General features: G+C 35.6%; 1 protein-coding gene across 2 annotated transcripts in view; it reads left to right on the top strand.

The window, feature by feature from the left end:
• Nucleotides 1-17,166: 17,166 nt before the first annotated feature.
• Nucleotides 17,167-17,403, top strand: part of ctnnbl1 (catenin, beta like 1) — a 196,092-nt gene continuing 195,855 nt past the window's right edge. For both annotated transcript variants that reach the window (XM_059528468.1, XM_059528467.1), the window contains exon 1: nt 17,167-17,330. In XM_059528468.1, the coding sequence (XP_059384451.1) occupies nt 17,301-17,330 (30 nt within the window). In that variant the 5' untranslated portion in view covers nt 17,167-17,300. The remainder of the gene's footprint in view (nt 17,331-17,403) is intronic.

Genomic DNA, 17,403 nt, shown 5'->3' with positions numbered 1-17,403 from the left:
TCCCAGCCGGCCTCAGATGAGTTCATTGTTTTCAAGCATTCATCTCTTGGTTTGTGGATTTATATGTTCATGCACCAGTGATGGTTATCGAAACAGGCTGGTGTTTATTGGCTGGCCGAGTGAATAACACACAATACATCTCACTGTAAGTTTTAAGGTTGATCAAACACCGCACACAACAACAAGCAGACGTTTGAGCCCGAGGTTCACTCAGGAGCTGTTTATACAGAGATCCTCCAAAGAAAAGAAGAGCAGCGGAGTCCTGTGGGTTTGGTGGATGCTGTACAAATTCAGAGCGGTTTAAGCAGACCCAGAGCCCAGCGATCGATGGCTTATAAATGGATGATCAATGTGTGCAGACTCTCTGAAACGATCTGGGCTGATTCTCGTGAGACGGCGAGAGAGCTGAGATGCATGAGTGTAATGTGGCAGTGCTCTGAAAGCATGACCACCATCAGCAGGGGATAATGTAGAAAGACGAGGTCTGTCTGGAGCAATCTCAAAGCTCTCAGCTCTTTTTACACCGAAAGAGACGCTAATAGACCCGCTCAATGAGAACGAGAGAGAACGAGGGAGACTCGAGGGCCATGCTTAAAACACACACAGAGAGAGATGGGATGAAGTGACACGATGGATCGGTGGCTGAAAGAAAACGTGAAACAGGAGCATATTGAATTTGCAGTGTTTTATATAATATTATTAAGAAATAAACACAAAAATGGGTTCATTCTCGCTGTCATTTGATCTCAATTAAGCTATTATTATAAACAATAATAGCACACTCACACACATTACTACAAAACAATATTACAAAAATATATTATTGTGAATTAAAAATTATTAAAATAAATTAAATTAGTATTAGAAATCTATATTATTGTCAATTAAATTACAAATATTATTGATTATTATATTGCTTTCATATTGTGTGTGTGTGTGTATATATATATATATATATATATATATATATATATACTGTATATACAACAGTTTTTATATTTTACATAATTATAAAAAATATATGTAGTTTAAAGCAATAGTTAATGTATATATTTTTAAATGTTTAAAAAACTGATTTTATTTTTTTTATTTAAAATGATTAAAAATGATACATTCATTTATGCATCTGCTATATTTTGGTTTATATACTTTATAATATTTAATATTAGATTTATAAAAAACATATTTCATGAAATAATAATAATATATATTACATATATTCAGTTTTTATAATATATAAGAACTGGACATTTATTTATATTATTGAAAATTGTATAAAAAAAGAACAATGAATATATATATATATATATATATATATATATATATATATTCATTGTAAATTTTATTTATAATATTGATTATAATTAATAATAGTAAAAATGAATAATGTATGTGTAACTTTATATCTAATAAAATGTTTACTTTTTTATATTTTATATATTAAAAAATGTAAAACAATGTAAAGATATATGAACAGCATATATTGATTATTATGTCACTCAGTTAAGATCAAATATGACTGTATCAGTTACATCTGGCAAATCCAAATGCTTTAATTAAGAAGAATGAAGTAATGGATGGATATCACCTGAAGTTAAGAGCTCAGTCCAGTTTTCTAATGAAAAGATGAAAGTGCGTGATATGGATGAAGCCTGCGGTCAGTGCATCTAAATCCAGCAGAAATACACTGCAATTAAAGAGCTGGAACGCTGGGAATCAATGCCAAACGCTCTTGAGGTTTGGGAAGAGGTGAAACAAATTCATCAAATAATGTTTGGTAAGTGGTTTCGTTCTGCGGTTGGCCATTTATCATCGTTACTGGGCGAAGGGAAGGGAATCAAGGTAATTGGGGTGCGCCGCTGACAAAACAACCCTTTAAAACACCTCGAACCCACAGACTGTGTTATTCCCTCCTGAATGTGCTGCATTTACTCTACTCCAGAATAAACTCAACCTGCTTTACAAGTAAATGTTTTGGTTGTGCAGGGAAGAGCTTCAAAATGTCAACCTGCTGCTGTGTGTGTAAAATCATAAACAACATCAGATTCATATCTCAGATGTTTCTCAATGAGATTTAATAAAGAACGAAACTCTTGCTTCTCAGATGTTTCACTTGAATTTTTTTATTTTTATTTTAGTTTGTAATTGTTGCTTGTGCAAGAGAGAAATAACAATTTATTTGTTACATGAAGTAAAAAAAAAAAACATTTAAATTGATTCACAGATCAAATAAAGATTACCCAAATAAAGCTTTTCATAGAAAAAAAAAATCATATGTTGAAGTGAGCTGCTGTTTTTGTCGGGAAGTTTTGAGTCACTTGTTTGCCGGTGTATCCACACAGAGAGATTTCAATCAGATGTTCATTCAATCTCATGTTGGATTGCTTATACTCAAAAGAGAATATGGGGAAATATTACATTTATTTATTTTAGTTAAAGTTTTAGTGATTTTGTGTTTTGCCATTTGTAATATATATTTCTATAGTTTTTATACATTTTATTTCAGTTTTAGTTATTCAATCAAAAATCAACCTAAATTAAAATAATACATTTTGCCTTGACATTAAAAGTTTTGTAGGTTGTTTTTTCAGTTTTTATTACATTTTTTATGGTTTTAGTTTCAGCTTTAGTTAACTAATATAACCCTTATAATCGCACCAAGCTACATTACAATTGCTGTTTTATTCGGATTAATTGTGCAGCCCTGTTTATCTATTGTAATATTGAACTACATTCGATTTTGTTGTTTATTAGTGAATGCCCAGAGGTTCACCATTCTCTTTCTAAACAGCTTTTTTAATAATCAAGAATGTGCATATGCATTGCATAGTTCATTGACTGAATGCAATAAAATTGTGAAATTATGTAAAAAAAAATTATTGCATTATGATTAACAAAAATGAACAAGCAGCAAAAATCTTTTTTTGAATGTAGACAAGCTCAAAGCTGACACAGCAGCATAAAACTCTTTTGATTCACAGGGTCATTAAAGTGATTTACAAGTGATTATCGAGGCTTCATGATGGTGTTAGACTGATAATCTGAGTTCAGTCTCTGCTAGCGAAAGAAAGAGCAGAACAACAAACCGTTGTTTACCGCCAGAATCCACTCAGTGACCATGGCAACCTCATTCCCGCCAAACAGCTGACCTGATGTAGAGGTCAAATGGTTCACTGCGTTACATCAGTGAGGAATTTTCAATCTTCTCCACAACTGACGGATTCCAACATTCCGAAACGGAACAAGGAACTCGTTTTGAAACCTATTCTGGAGATTTGTTTTCCACAGTAATGGAAAAAAAGCTCAGCTAATGGAATAGCTTAATATGTATTGATTTTATAATGTTGTGGAAGGGTTGTTTGCTAATAAGAACAGAATTGGTTTCTTTCTCGCCAGCAGGCAATCAGAAATAGCCACGTGGATCTGTGGAGAAATGTAGCCTTCTGGCGCACACATGCAATTTATCTCGGAGAAAATGGAAAAGCACTGAGAGAGAAAATAATTTCATCACACCGTCCTCAGTGGTTCCTCAGACAAGCAATTCTGCAAATTCATCAGGGGTGAATTATTATCAGAGATTAACAACAGAGGATGAGATGATTCACTGTAACCCAACAACACGCTTAAACAACAGATGGACCTGGAACACAGAGACATAAGGATATATATATATATATATATATATATATATACATGAAGTTTTAAGAGGTGTGTGTTTAAGATTGTGAAACAGATGCCTTATCAATTTTTAAATTTGTATGTAACTTAAGTAGTGAAATTTCCACCAATATTGTGATATACATCTAAGTGAAACAGTTCAAAGGGGCGGGGTTTAGGAGTACTACATGATGCAGGGATTTATGGGAAGTTGAGACAACAATGATTGTGCTAAAAACTTTGCACTTTTGAAAAGTTTTGCATACAGACAATATCATTATCAAAACGTTCCGAATTCACATGGATCCATCTAAAATGACTCAAAATGTTGTTTGCGTGTCAGGGCAAGACGTTAGTTGTCACTTTGAAACCCATTTTCCAAAAATTTGTATTTTCAACGCATTAATAGTTTTCTGCTTTTAGTTGAAAATGTGCTCCCTAAATGACTAGAGAAGTTCTGCATGTGTCACCATGAAAGACGTTTCACTAGAAGAATAACTTATGATTTTTTACTCAAATTACAAGGTCAAAATTAATATATATATTCACAATAACATGCATAAACATAATAAAAAAATGCATAAAAAACATTTTAATATATGAAACAAGACATTTTTCTAAGTAAAAAAAGACTTTGTTTCTTCTTTAGAACAGATTAGGATAAATTTTGCTATTATATTACTTTCTCACCAATGGATGTGAATGGGTGCCGTCAGAATGAGAGTTCAAACAGCTGATAAAAACATCACAATAATCCACAAGTAATACACACATTCTTAGGATTACATTAGGATGTTTTTAACATCAAACGTAAAATATTGCTTTCTCCTGTGGAAAAACTCACCACGTCTGAATCTGCACAGATTGAACATTTAGAAGCAAAAACTAAACCAAAACCATTCAAATCCATCTTAAAAATGGAATTGCTTCTTACAAACAGAGCTTTTGTCTTCTCCAGATGTTAACTGGTGGACTGGAGTGATGCGTGGATTATTGTGGTGTTTTTAGCAGCTGTTTGGACTCTCATTCTGACGGCACCCATTCACTTCCATTGGTGAGCAAGTGATGCAATGCAGCATTTCTCCAAATCTGATGAAGAAACAAACTCATCCTAATCTTGGATGGCCTGAGGATGAGTAAATCTTTAGCAATTTTTTCATTTTAGGTTGAACTGTTCCTTTAAGTGTAAAGCATCATTTATTTATACTCATTTGCATCTTCATTTCATGTTCAGTTTTGTCGTGCAATTACACACATATATGTAACTTGTGTTTGTGTGTACGCCACACCTGCTGTAATTAAGAGCAACACGTGTCCGCCGATGAACACCTATGATTTAATGTGTCAGCTCAAACGGGACTCACGCGGCCTTAAGCACTTTAAACCAGACTTCACACACTGCTCTCATTTACATATTAATGAGATTTTCATGCTACGTTTCACTTTGCGCAGTGTCACTAACCACGGAGAGACAGAGGAAGAGAATAGAAGAAAAGGCCATCGCATAATAACAAGCTGTAAAACAGTGAAGGTGGCTGTGAAAACAAAATCATAAGTGCACGCTGGTGAATTACGAGCCCCCCCCCCCCCCCCCCCCCCGAAGCGCCTGTTGAGCTGTGAATGTACTGCAGATGTAGACCAGCTATAAAAACAATAACAGAAGAACAGTGTGCACGGTCACAGATTAAAGCGAGTGCTGACTAGCAATATGAATGAGGGGCTGTTGGCGTGCTTCTGATAACAGTAATCCACAAAACACAGTGTTTCCTGCTGTGTGATAAAGAAACTAAAGCAAGGGAGAAGAAAAAGAAGTGAAAGCAGAAAACAAATAACTCTACAAGTAGACTATAGCAAGTATATTTTACTTGCATAAGTGTATTTTTTTAAGGATATACTTTTTCTTAATTGTATAGTAAACATGTAGATTCTCTCTTTGTTAAAGATAATTTATTCAAATTAGATGAATGAGCCATTTGTGCTATTATTGGCTTCACTTTAATTGTACTAAAGTATGTAAAATTTCCCAGTTAACTGGCAGTTTTTAGTATATTTTTGTAGTATTTATATAATATTCATAACAGTTTGAATCATCTAGAATATTTTATATAACTATACTTTAGTTTAAATTGTAGCTGTGTTATATGCTTTTGCTATGTTATCACTTTCAAAAAATATTTCTATATAGTTTAAATTATTCATTTTGTAGTTTTAGTGTTAAAATCTGAACATCTCTACAATCTAGTCATTTCTTGCTGTTAGTTTTTTTAAAATGTACGATTTTTATCTAATATTTATAAATATTTTTTATAAAAATATAAATAATTGATTCAATTTTTTAAATACTTTTTTAATGAATTATAGGTGTTTAGAACCTCTCTTTGTCATAGATAACTTTAGATAGATAATCATTTGTGGATTCTAAATTAATAATATTTTAATAATATATTTGTTAATAATTGGATTTTTTATTTGAATAATATTTAATATCACTCCATTAATAATATTTATTTAGCTTTAATTGAATTCTTAATTATGTAGGAAGTTGCTTGGTTATTCTATAGAGTTATTCTAATGAACTGATATAACTTAGGAATTGCTTTTTGAAAATTTCTATAAATTAGCATAAATTGCTTTTATTTACAATATAAAGTCAGTGATATCATAATTGATATGCACATTTTTAAAGGCCTCTAAATGAACAAATAAACCAAAACTTTGCTAAAAACTGGTTGTTTTGGCTTCAGGTGTCTTTCAGCTGAAATCTTTCCTGATTGTGATCAAGTAAAGGTCAGTAAGGTCAGTGATATCTCCAGATGAACTCTTCCTGGACTGAAGCAGCTCAGCTTTACTTGATTCTCCATCAATCATGTTTTAGAGTCTCAAATCTGATCCTCAGGATCTTTTGAGGAGCGTTTGTTTCCAGAAGCTTTACTTTCTCTGTTCCTCAGCGGAGGAATGATCTTCACAAGCCTCCAGAACATCTCACATCTTCTGAGGAGACTTGATTTCTGCAGCTCTCAGTCACTGTGTTATATGTACGGATCATTTACATCTCATCTCATTACTGGAGATATAGAGCACAGACTCATATTTACATCAGTTTATATCTGCTCTACTTTTACATCACAAGCATCAGAATTTCATCACTTATTGTCTAAATAAATATCAGTATATGCACCAAATTGCATATTTATACTTAATTTGGGCCTCTGAATAAAACTGGTAAAAGCAGGTTTATCCTCAATATTCTCAGTGTATCAGAATATATTAGTCATAAAGGTCAGGTGGATCAAATATGACACATATGCAAAGTTTTTTTTTAGAAACATATTCATTTTCTGAAACAAACCTCTAACTCTTTGCATTGAGTTTCTCAATGTAGCAGCTCTGAAAGACAGGAAGAGCAAAACTTAGAGAAAACTTTGAGTGTTTGAATTCATGCAGGTCACAGCAGATGTTAATCAGTCTCTCTCTCTCTCTCTCTCTCTCTCTCTCTCTCTCTCTCTCTCTCTCTCTCTGTCTCTGTCTCTCTCTCTCTCTCTCTCTCTCTGTCTCTCTCTCTCTCTCTCTCTCTCTCTGCCAATCTCTTCAACCTATTTATCAATACTTAACTGAGGAGAGACGCTGTCATTTCACAGGTCAATTCACTCTAATTATGCCGGGGTTGATTTAATCTGCCTTTAAAAAGCCAGACGGACACTTTAGAAAAATTTCATTAACCTCCCAATTTTCAATCTCTTCTCTTTATTAGACGGGGCATCCTGCTACAGCTGGCACGCTGATGAACAAAAGTGATTTAGATCAGACAGACAGAAGGAAAACAAGAGAGACAGACCAGTGTATCAGGGCCGGTCAATGCAGATGGCATTTTAAGGCCTCAGATGCCAAAGCTTTTCCAAAAGGTGAGAAGAATAATGAATTAAATAGGCAGCACTGCATGTTTTCTTCAGAGAATGCCGTGCAACAATGCATTGTTTTTTAAAGGATTTTGATCTTAATGCACCTATTAAATCTTGTGATTTTAGCTGTCAGGCTCCTGCAGGTAATCAGATAATAAGGCTCATGCAGGTAATCAGATAATTTGTGTAGTGATTTGCTAGTGATTTCTTCTTGATTTGCACATCAGTCCTATTGTCTACTAAAGTCACGTGACAGGTCAGGAGAGCCACAACACTAATGCTCAAGTTCAGAAAAGTGAGTGATTTTGCATTTGTCTGTGTCAAACCTGATAAGCGGGGCCTGACTCTTCCTCATCGCACCGCTTTTAATTGAATTTCCAGTGGAAGTCTTATCAGACGTTCATATACCTGATTACCTGCGTGACCCTTGGAGCCTGACAGCAAAAATTACAAGTCTGTTCACTTTTGTAGCTAAGCAATAATGATAGCAATTCTTGGCTTATGTTCTTATGTATGAATTTGTATTATACAGTTACATATTTATTTATGTATCATGCAATGTTTAAGAGCTCAGTAGCATGAACTGTTATCTACTTTACAAATGCAATATACAAATAAGCATGACTTGAATATGAGTATATGAGTATATATGAATATAAAATATGAGTATATGCATACATTACAGAGGTGCTGCTGTGAGGCTGATGAAGGGTTATTATAGTTAACTAAAACTAAACTATAAAAAACGTTTTTCATTACTTTAAATAAAATAAATGTTAACTGAAATAAAATAATTAATTAAAAGCCCTGATTTTATTTAAGCTGGCTGCCAAGACTAAATTTTCATTTATGCTAAGATGAACTTGAAGTATTAAAATAAGAAAACCAATAAGTATTAAAAACACAAACACTGTAACTTAACAAATTTAGTATAACTATAAATATGTATAACTAAAATTGTAAAGCGAAGCCTGAAAATATAAAAATAAAATCTAATTCTATTATATAAAATTTTCTTGATAACTTCTTGTGAAGTGATATCTATTCCTGATCAGTTTTATTTTAGTATTATTTATGTAATATTTTGAATATTTTCAGTAATATTTTTTATTACTATTACTTTATAATATTTTTTATTTTTACAATTTATTTTAATTTTACATTTAGTCATTTTTATACTTCAAAATAAACCTATTTTATTTTGTTGTTTATTATTGTTAGTTGCCAAGGTAACCTTTTTTTTGGAACTTAAAAAATGTCCATACAGCTTCAATTTCTTCTGACTGCAGTTTTAGCAATTTTAATACTTCAAACTAAGCTTATTTTATTTCATTTAAATGCCAAGGCAAAATTTCATATTATGTTTTAAGTTTAATAGTTTAGTTTTAATGAATAACAGCACTGTTCCCAGTGCCCTTGCCGTGACCTGAGCAGCACTACAGTAGCTCAGATTGCGAGGTGGATTTGAAGTGGTTTGTGTTTTCCTGCTGTGTGGATGCTGATTGGCTCTGCCCCCTGAGCAGATGTTAACACCACACCCCCTCCGACCTCTCACACCTGTTTCAATTACACACCGTCACCTCGTACCCGCGCCTGCAGAGCTGAGACTGACACACACACACACACACACACACTCAGTGATGTAGTTCAGAGGTGCTCAGACATACACTCTTGTAATGACTCGAGATGTCAATCAAAAGAGATACACACACACACACACACACGCACGCACACACACAACAAGTGGTGAATTTAAGAAATGTAACAACAAAATACTGCTCTATCACACAAAGCTATAAATTTCCAAAAGCAAAGTTTCTTCAAGTGTATGTGAGTGCATATGTGTGTGTTAAGTATTTCTTTTAAAATATATATAAAAACTATGTATATATGAATATATACACATATACAGTATATTAGTATGTAAACATATTTTGCATACAATTTTATGCAATTATATGTGTATATGTGTGTGTGTGTGTGTGTGTATATGTGTATATATATATATATATACGCATACACAAATACAATTACCTTTATATTTAATAGTTAAAAAAATTACATTATCTATTACTTAAAAATGCTTAAAAAAATACACTACTTAAATATTTATATAAAATATTTTATATATTTTTTTCAAATAAATATTTTAAACCACACAAACTTCATATTTAAGTTAATATTAACTATTACTTGATATTAAAAAGAAATGTTGCAAAAAATTTACATGGATCTTATACATATAAAATATATAAATATCTAATTTTTTATTAATAATTAATGAATGTATAAAGATATACATTTAAAAATAAATGATTCATTGACTCCAGCCTCTCTTTGTTAGTCTGAGATGTATTCTGTATTACAGTGTAAAGTCACTTACACTGAGAGCTTCTGCTTGTTTTCTCTTATCTCCGCCGCTTCACCAGAAACATCTGCACTTAGTTAAATGTGTACTCATTACTTGCTGAACTAAAACGAGAGCACAAAAACTGCCCTTGTAGGCCGAGATATTAGCATATGGTGATTTGCGAGCTGCTGAACAATGTTATTTCTGCAAAGAATATAATCAAGGACACAGCTTTCAAGACTCTTTAAGGTTACTTTTCAGGGGTCAAACCTACCACAGGTTCACAGAATCACATTTGACAAGGTTGATATAGTAACCATTCGTTTAGAATACACTAAAACAGGAAGTGACATGCAAATATCGCTCGCTGCCTCCCTCGCTTCTCCTTTATCATTCCTCCTCTACAGCTCTCTTTGGTAGATTTATGCTGAAAGTATGAACCCTGGTGCTGTTTGAGAGCCGTGTGTGATGTAAAGGTCTCTGGCTTTATTTTTCACTGCACATGTACTCATTATGCATGATAAAATTCACAGATTCTTAAATATAAATGGTTTTTATACCCTAAAATAAAGGCATGGATGGATTTCAATCACATTATTTCATGCAATGTCAGGTTTTTAGGAAGCAAAACGTTCATAGAATATAAAAATTTATTTTCAAAGTAAGAATTAAAATAATTATTCAAGAATGTTTTATCTTTCTATGTCAAAATTTGCTGTTACTTGCCTTTTTTTGTAATTAATTGTGAAATCCAGTAGCAATTAGAGTGAAAATGTATCAAAATCCTACGTCAGTTTTTTTATTCCAGTGTAATTGAGATTTATGAACATTTTCCACCTTCTTTCTAACCTACTCATTAAATAGGCCGCTGTACCTTTAAGACTTGAGCTCTTGGGGTTAGATATGTTAATGAGCTCGCGGTTGTGATGTCATCATCACAATGTTTTCTGAATGAGTCATGTTTTTGTTCTTTAAAAGTTTGGCATTGGCATCATTTCCAAAGCTGTTAATATGCATGTTATTCATTACTGTGGAAACAATAACACACAAATCTGCATATTAGACTATTAACTTCACCACGCACCACAGAAAATGAACGTCATGTGGTTGGAGAGGAAAATTAAATGCGCATGTACAGCTCATATTTGCATAATCATGTGCGCACACATACATATTCATGTCGCACATTTAACTTGAAACTTGTCAAGAACGTTGACAGCTCATATTTCACCCCAAATCAAATAAAAGAAGGAAGCCTGTATTCAGGACCATAAAGATTTGTTTTCTTCTGTAGGATACTTTCTTAACAAATCTATATATCATATGCATCTTATGGCAATCAATCCACCGATCAAACAATCAATCAATCAATAACTTGTGTAATATACAGCATAAACTATATATATAAACCGGGTTATTTTAGTTAAATTAGTATCATTGTGATAGTAGGCTTTATTAATATTTAGATAAATATATTTTCTGGTTTAATTTTAATGTTTAAGTTTTAGTATTTTTAAGTGCTTTTTTCATTTTTTTTTATATAAATTATTTCTCAATTAATTTTTTTAAATATCTCTAAAGTTTTCATTAATTTATTATATTAATATATTCTATAAATTAATATAATAATAATAAATGTATTAGGGTTCATTTAGTTATTAGGTTATTTTGGTATCTCTGATAGACAACTATAGTTTTTATTAATGTTTTTCAATAGTTTTTATTTTTATCTTCTCTTTTTTATATTTTAATTGTAGTGTTTTTGTAATTTTATTCCTTTATTTATTTTTTAACCATAGATATAAATATATTACAGTTTGTATTTAATACATATATAAATATATTAATATAACATTATTTAAAATTCTAAATTATATATGTGTGTATCTTCTTATGCAGTCCATCGATTTCGAAGATGACGTCACTTCTAGGATGTGTTGTTGGAGTGTTGAGGCAGCCGCTGCTGTCGGCGGTGCCATTGAAGGTGGCTATAAAGCCCAATCTGAGAGCCACATGTCCTGCCGCAGTCGGGGCATGTGAGTGCTGAATCTGAGGATGGGTGTAGTTGTGGCTGGGCGCGTTGGTGTCTGCGCTGACGTAGCACAGTTCTGTGTTGGGTACGATGTGATTCGATCAGTTGGGCCCCCAGACCACATGCAGAGCTCAATGCCTGGCGGTCGGCAGCAGTTGTTTCCAGGACTCCAGGGTTGATGCTGCAGTTTTTTAGGGTCGACTTGAGGTGGTCCTTGTAGCGACGTTTCTGCGGGTCTCCTTTTGGCTGCGTATAACTGCCCATAGAGGACCTGTGGGGTAGACGGTGGGAGGGCATGCGGATAACGTGTCCAACCCATCGCAGTTGCCGCCTAGCAACGGTTGCCTCCATGCTGTTGGAGTTAGTGCGCTGTAGGATGTCCGCATGGGGGATTTTGTCTTTCCATGTGACACCTAGTATGAGCTGGAGGCATCTGATGTGAAAGCCCTCAAGGCACCGGATATGCCTGCGGTGGGGAGTCCAAGCTTCCGCACTGAACAGCAGGGTGGAAACACAGACTGCCTGGTAGACGGCCGCTTTGGTGAAGGTACGGAGATCTTTATTAGCAAAGACTCGAGATCAAAGTCTACCAAAGGCAAAGGAGGCGAGGTTTATGCGTGCCTGGATCTCGTTGTCTATGAGACAGGTGGGTGTTAGGATACTTCCGAGGTAACAGAAGTGCTGAACAACCTTTACTGGTGTGCCATGGATGTAGAATTCAGGAGGTGTAAGGATGGGGGCCTTGGTCTGTGCAATGATCTCAGTCTTTTTGATGTTGACTCGTAGGCCACAAGCTTGGTAGACTGCGCATACAACATCCAGTGTGTGCTGCAGTGCAGTAGGGCTATGGGCTAGGAGGGCACAGTCATCAGTGTATTGCAGTTCATGAATTGTGGTGGTGGTGGTCTTGGTGATGGCTTGCAGGCGGCGAAGGTTAAAGAGGTTCCCGTCCAGACGAAACTGTAGGCAAACACCATCGTCGGGGATGAGGGAACTGCGGGAGAGGAGGGTGACTGCTGCCAGGAAGAGATTGAAGATCACTGGAGCCAGTACACACCCCTGTTTTTGGGGTCCATATAGTGATTTTATTGCATCGTAAAAAGCTTGAGAGTTGTTGGTGTCCGCATAACCTTGAATTTCATGGGCTTTCCTAAGCCACCAGTCATTCTCCATTATGCGAAGCCGTCGTTGAACCTCAGCACGGATCTTATTCCAGTGTGAGCGTAGAGAGGGAGATTGTGGATTGGAGAGGTGGGCAGAGAGGGCTTTACGCTTCTCCTCCATGAGGTTGAGTATTTCAAGGGAGCTGTCGTCAAACCAGTCCTGGTGACGTTTAGAGGTGAAACCAATTGTATCGGAAGCGGCTTGTTGTATAGCTGAGCTAAGGTTAGCCCATGCACTTTCAGATGTATTGTGTAGGGGATGAGTGATAGTGGAGGAAAGGTTACTAGCCAAGCAGCGACGGTACGATGCAGTGATGTCAGGATATTTTAAAGCTCGAGTGTTGAGCCGTCTTGAGGGTTGTTGCCTGGCGTGTTGAGGTCGGACCTTTAGGTGTATCTTGGATCTGATCAGCCGATGGTCTGTCCAGCACTCCGCCCCACGCATTGCTCGGGTGATGGAGATTTCATGTAGATCTTGTTGCCGGGTTATAATGTAGTCCAGTAGGTGCCAGTGTTTTGATCTGGGGTGCATCCATGATGCTTTGTATTTATTTTTCATTTGGAAAGTTGTGTTGGTTATCACCAGTTTATGCTCAGAGCAGAGGGAGAGGAGTCGCAGGCCATTCCTGTTCATGTTACCTAAACCATGTTTCCCGATTACTCCAGGCCAGAGCATGTTGCTGGTGCCTACTCTGGCATTGAAGTCTCCCAAAAGCATAAGTTTATCAGTGTGAGGAACTTTGTGAAGAGCTCTGTCAAGAGACTTGTAAAAGCCATCTTTGATGCTTTCTTCAGCATCCAGAGTTGGTGCATAAGTGCTTATCAAGGTTGCATAGCGACCCTTCGCAAGGGGAATGCGCCAAGTCATCAGCCGCTCACTGATTCCCACAGGAGACTCTGGGATGTTCTGTAGCAGTCTGCTTTTAATGGCAAAACCTACTCCATATAGATGGCGGGCATCTTCTGGAAGGCCCTTCCAAAAGAAGGTGTATCCTTGCCCGACTTCTATTAGCGAGTCCTCTCCTGCGAGTCGGGTCTCACTCAAAGCTGCAATGTCAATGTTGTATTTGTTAAGCTCGCTCGCAACCAGGGCAGTGCGCCTGCGTGGCCGGTCAGTTCCAGTCTGCACATCAAGAAGTGTGCGTACGTTCCATGTAGCCAAAATTAATAGTTTCGATTTATATTTTCGACCGCGTAATGGGATGCCTTGACGACAGCGGTGGGCCGCCCTGGAGTGTAGGGAACAGGCAATGTTTGGGTCACCTTTTCTAGACCCTCCCCCCGATTGGGGGTGAGCAGTGCGGACCCTGAAGAGGGCTGCTCAGTCACACATGAAGCTACCGAAGGTGGACGCTCTTCCAACCCATCCACACAAAGACCATGACTCTTGTGCCGCCTCCGTGCAGGGCTCATGCTAAAGGCTGCCAGTCTGATCCAAGACCTGCCTCCGTCACATTTACCCTATCGCCGAAGGACTTGTACGGTGAAGTAATAGCATACGCAGAGAGTGGATTGATCTGAGAAGAGAGGTGCGCAAACCCTATCTCCACAGCTTCACTCCAGAATCCAATATCTAGTGGCAGGAGATAAACTCTAGACAACCAGATGGACAGTGGAGTTGCAGGGGGCTGCCAGGTCTCTCTCTGTTGATCCTGCCTCTCGCGTGTCCCCATTGCGGCATTGTCTTGAGGAAACGAATGCTCACGGAAGACTACCCACAGAGCAGTGGAGGCAGCAGTCTTAGTTGATGGCGGACTGTACTCGCCATGTCGAGAATATCATTGGCATAAATGGAGTTTTTGCAACGAATCTAGTGATGCCACTCAACTAGTCCCTCCATACCTGATAGACCTCCGCTGTTGGTCCACGACTACTTATTCGTCTGGGGACCACCGCACGGAGCCCCCAGATTATTTCGTAGCTTACCTTCATATCTGAAGGAATGTCCATTATCAGCCACCGATGGACGTGGTTGGTAGCAGTCAGCTCTGCCCCAACATATATATATATATATATATACACACACACACACACACTCACACACACAAATTGTTATGCAATTATACCTGAAGTTTTGTTTGTTGTATTTTGTACACATTTACCCATCAACTGTACTTTAAGTTCTAGTGTACAGTTATCATGCATCAGAATCACAGAAGAGTATGATAGACACTGGTAGCAGATTGAAATACTTTGAAATGTGTTGAAACGCAGCCCTGCTCCGTCAGGATTCATGACAGGATCAATATTCCACGCGGGTTGGTCGGTGAGAGAGCGGAAAATCACCTGTTCATGCTGGATTTATGAGTGTTGTCTCGATCACGCCTCTGTCTTGTCAAGTCTCACAACAGCCGGTCATCTGTGACACACCAAACAGGCCGGACAGCGAGAGAGATGAGAGACAGATACATAAATGAGGCCTTCCTATCACTGCAGCAGCTCTGCATTATTAAACATCCACTAAATATTCATCTGCCTTTAGACCAGAGGCCAGAAACATGCAGACTGAACCTGAACACACAAAGACAACATGGCATTATGTTTTAAACAATTTGCAAAAAATTATACTTGCATAATCAGCATACTTGTGTTGCATTATTTATTTTCATAAAATTGGATTAAAGATAATTTTCAGAGGATGATTTTAGTTATTTTAGTTATTAGGTTATTTTACTATCATCACAAAACTATTATAGGTTATATAATATATATCAGGTATTATAATGAATTAGTTTTTGTTTTTGTTTTCATTTTATCTGTAGTTGAAGATTTAGTTATTTTATTGCTGTTGTTTTTCCATGTGTGTGTGTGTGTGTATATATATATATATATATATATATATATATATATATATATATATTTACAGGGTTGCTTTAACAGGTTTACTTTAATCATTAGAATATTTTAGTATTGCTGACATATTAATAAAGTTTTTTATAAATATGAGTTCGTTTTTATTTTTAGATTTTCTGTTGTAATTTAGATTTAATTAAAGTTTGTTGCATACTTTTGTAAGTTTTCCTATGTCTAGTTTTAATTTATATCTAAAACATATTAGGATTAATATTACAGGGTTATTTCAGTTATAAGGTTATTTTAGCATCACTAAGATACGATTATAGTTCTTATTAATATTAAGAATTTCTTTTTTATATATGTGTATATATATGTATATATATATATATATATATATATATATATATATATATATATATATATATATATATATATATATATATATATATATATATATATTCTGTTTTTATTTTAATGTTAGTTAAGGTTTTAGTTTTTTTTCTTTATTTAGTTTTTAAATGATCTTTATAGTACTATTATTTTAATACTTCAAGATAAATTATATATACAGTATATATTATATAAAAGACAAATGTTGCCAAGGCAACTGACTGAAATATTTTTTTTATTATTATTTTATTTCAGGTAAAATTGATTTTATTTCAACAAACTAACTAACTAGCTAAATAGTTTTAGTAAACTATAAATTAAATGAATAACACTGAATATGCAAAATAGTAAGGTGATGTGAAGATGTTTTAAACGTTTATTGATGCATAATGCACACTGTTTGATACTGAATGCAGTGTGCTATTGCTCCTATCTCGTGTGAATAAAGCTGAAGGGAAATGTGTCTGTGTTGTGTGTAATCTCTGACTGTGAATAATTAAAGCTGTCTGCTCACCTGCTTATCTGTTCAGAAACAGATAAAAACCTGCAGCAAAGTTTGAGTAAGCCAAACAGCACGACAGAAATACTGCTGTAGATTTGTGCAAGAGTGATAGTGGGTTAAAAAACATAAAGATATCCAAAAGACCTTTTGACACAGTCAACATGAAGATCAAAACTGACTTTTTTTGTTTACCTTATTATTAAAACGTGTTTCCGGTCTCATTGTAAACAATTCTGAACTAATAATGAAACGCAACACTTTCATGATACAATCAGTTCTATCCATGTTGTGTCTGTAGTGTACAGTTTGGTGTGCACTGTGTAGTGTTCAAGTAGAGTTTCTAGGTTCTAGTGCGTCTGCGCGGCTGCAGGTGTCGCTGTTGAATGACGTCACTCGCGTGCGTCGCGCGAAAAACAGAACCCAACAAGTTTTGTTCGTAAGCGTGTCGTGGTCACAGACTTTTACACAAAAAAATCAGTTTTATTAAGGCTTAGACCGCACAAAAATCGTCATGGATGTCGGGGAGCTGCTGAATTATCAGGTAATGACGCGTTTGACGTCTCTCCGTGACTTTGTGTGGATGAAATCGTCATCGGTTGATGTATTCTGCTGCT

Source organism: Carassius carassius, chromosome 37, assembly GCF_963082965.1.
Source record: "Carassius carassius chromosome 37, fCarCar2.1, whole genome shotgun sequence".
Lineage (NCBI taxonomy): Eukaryota > Metazoa > Chordata > Actinopteri > Cypriniformes > Cyprinidae > Carassius > Carassius carassius.
This window is presented reverse-complemented; position numbering and strand designations above follow the sequence as displayed.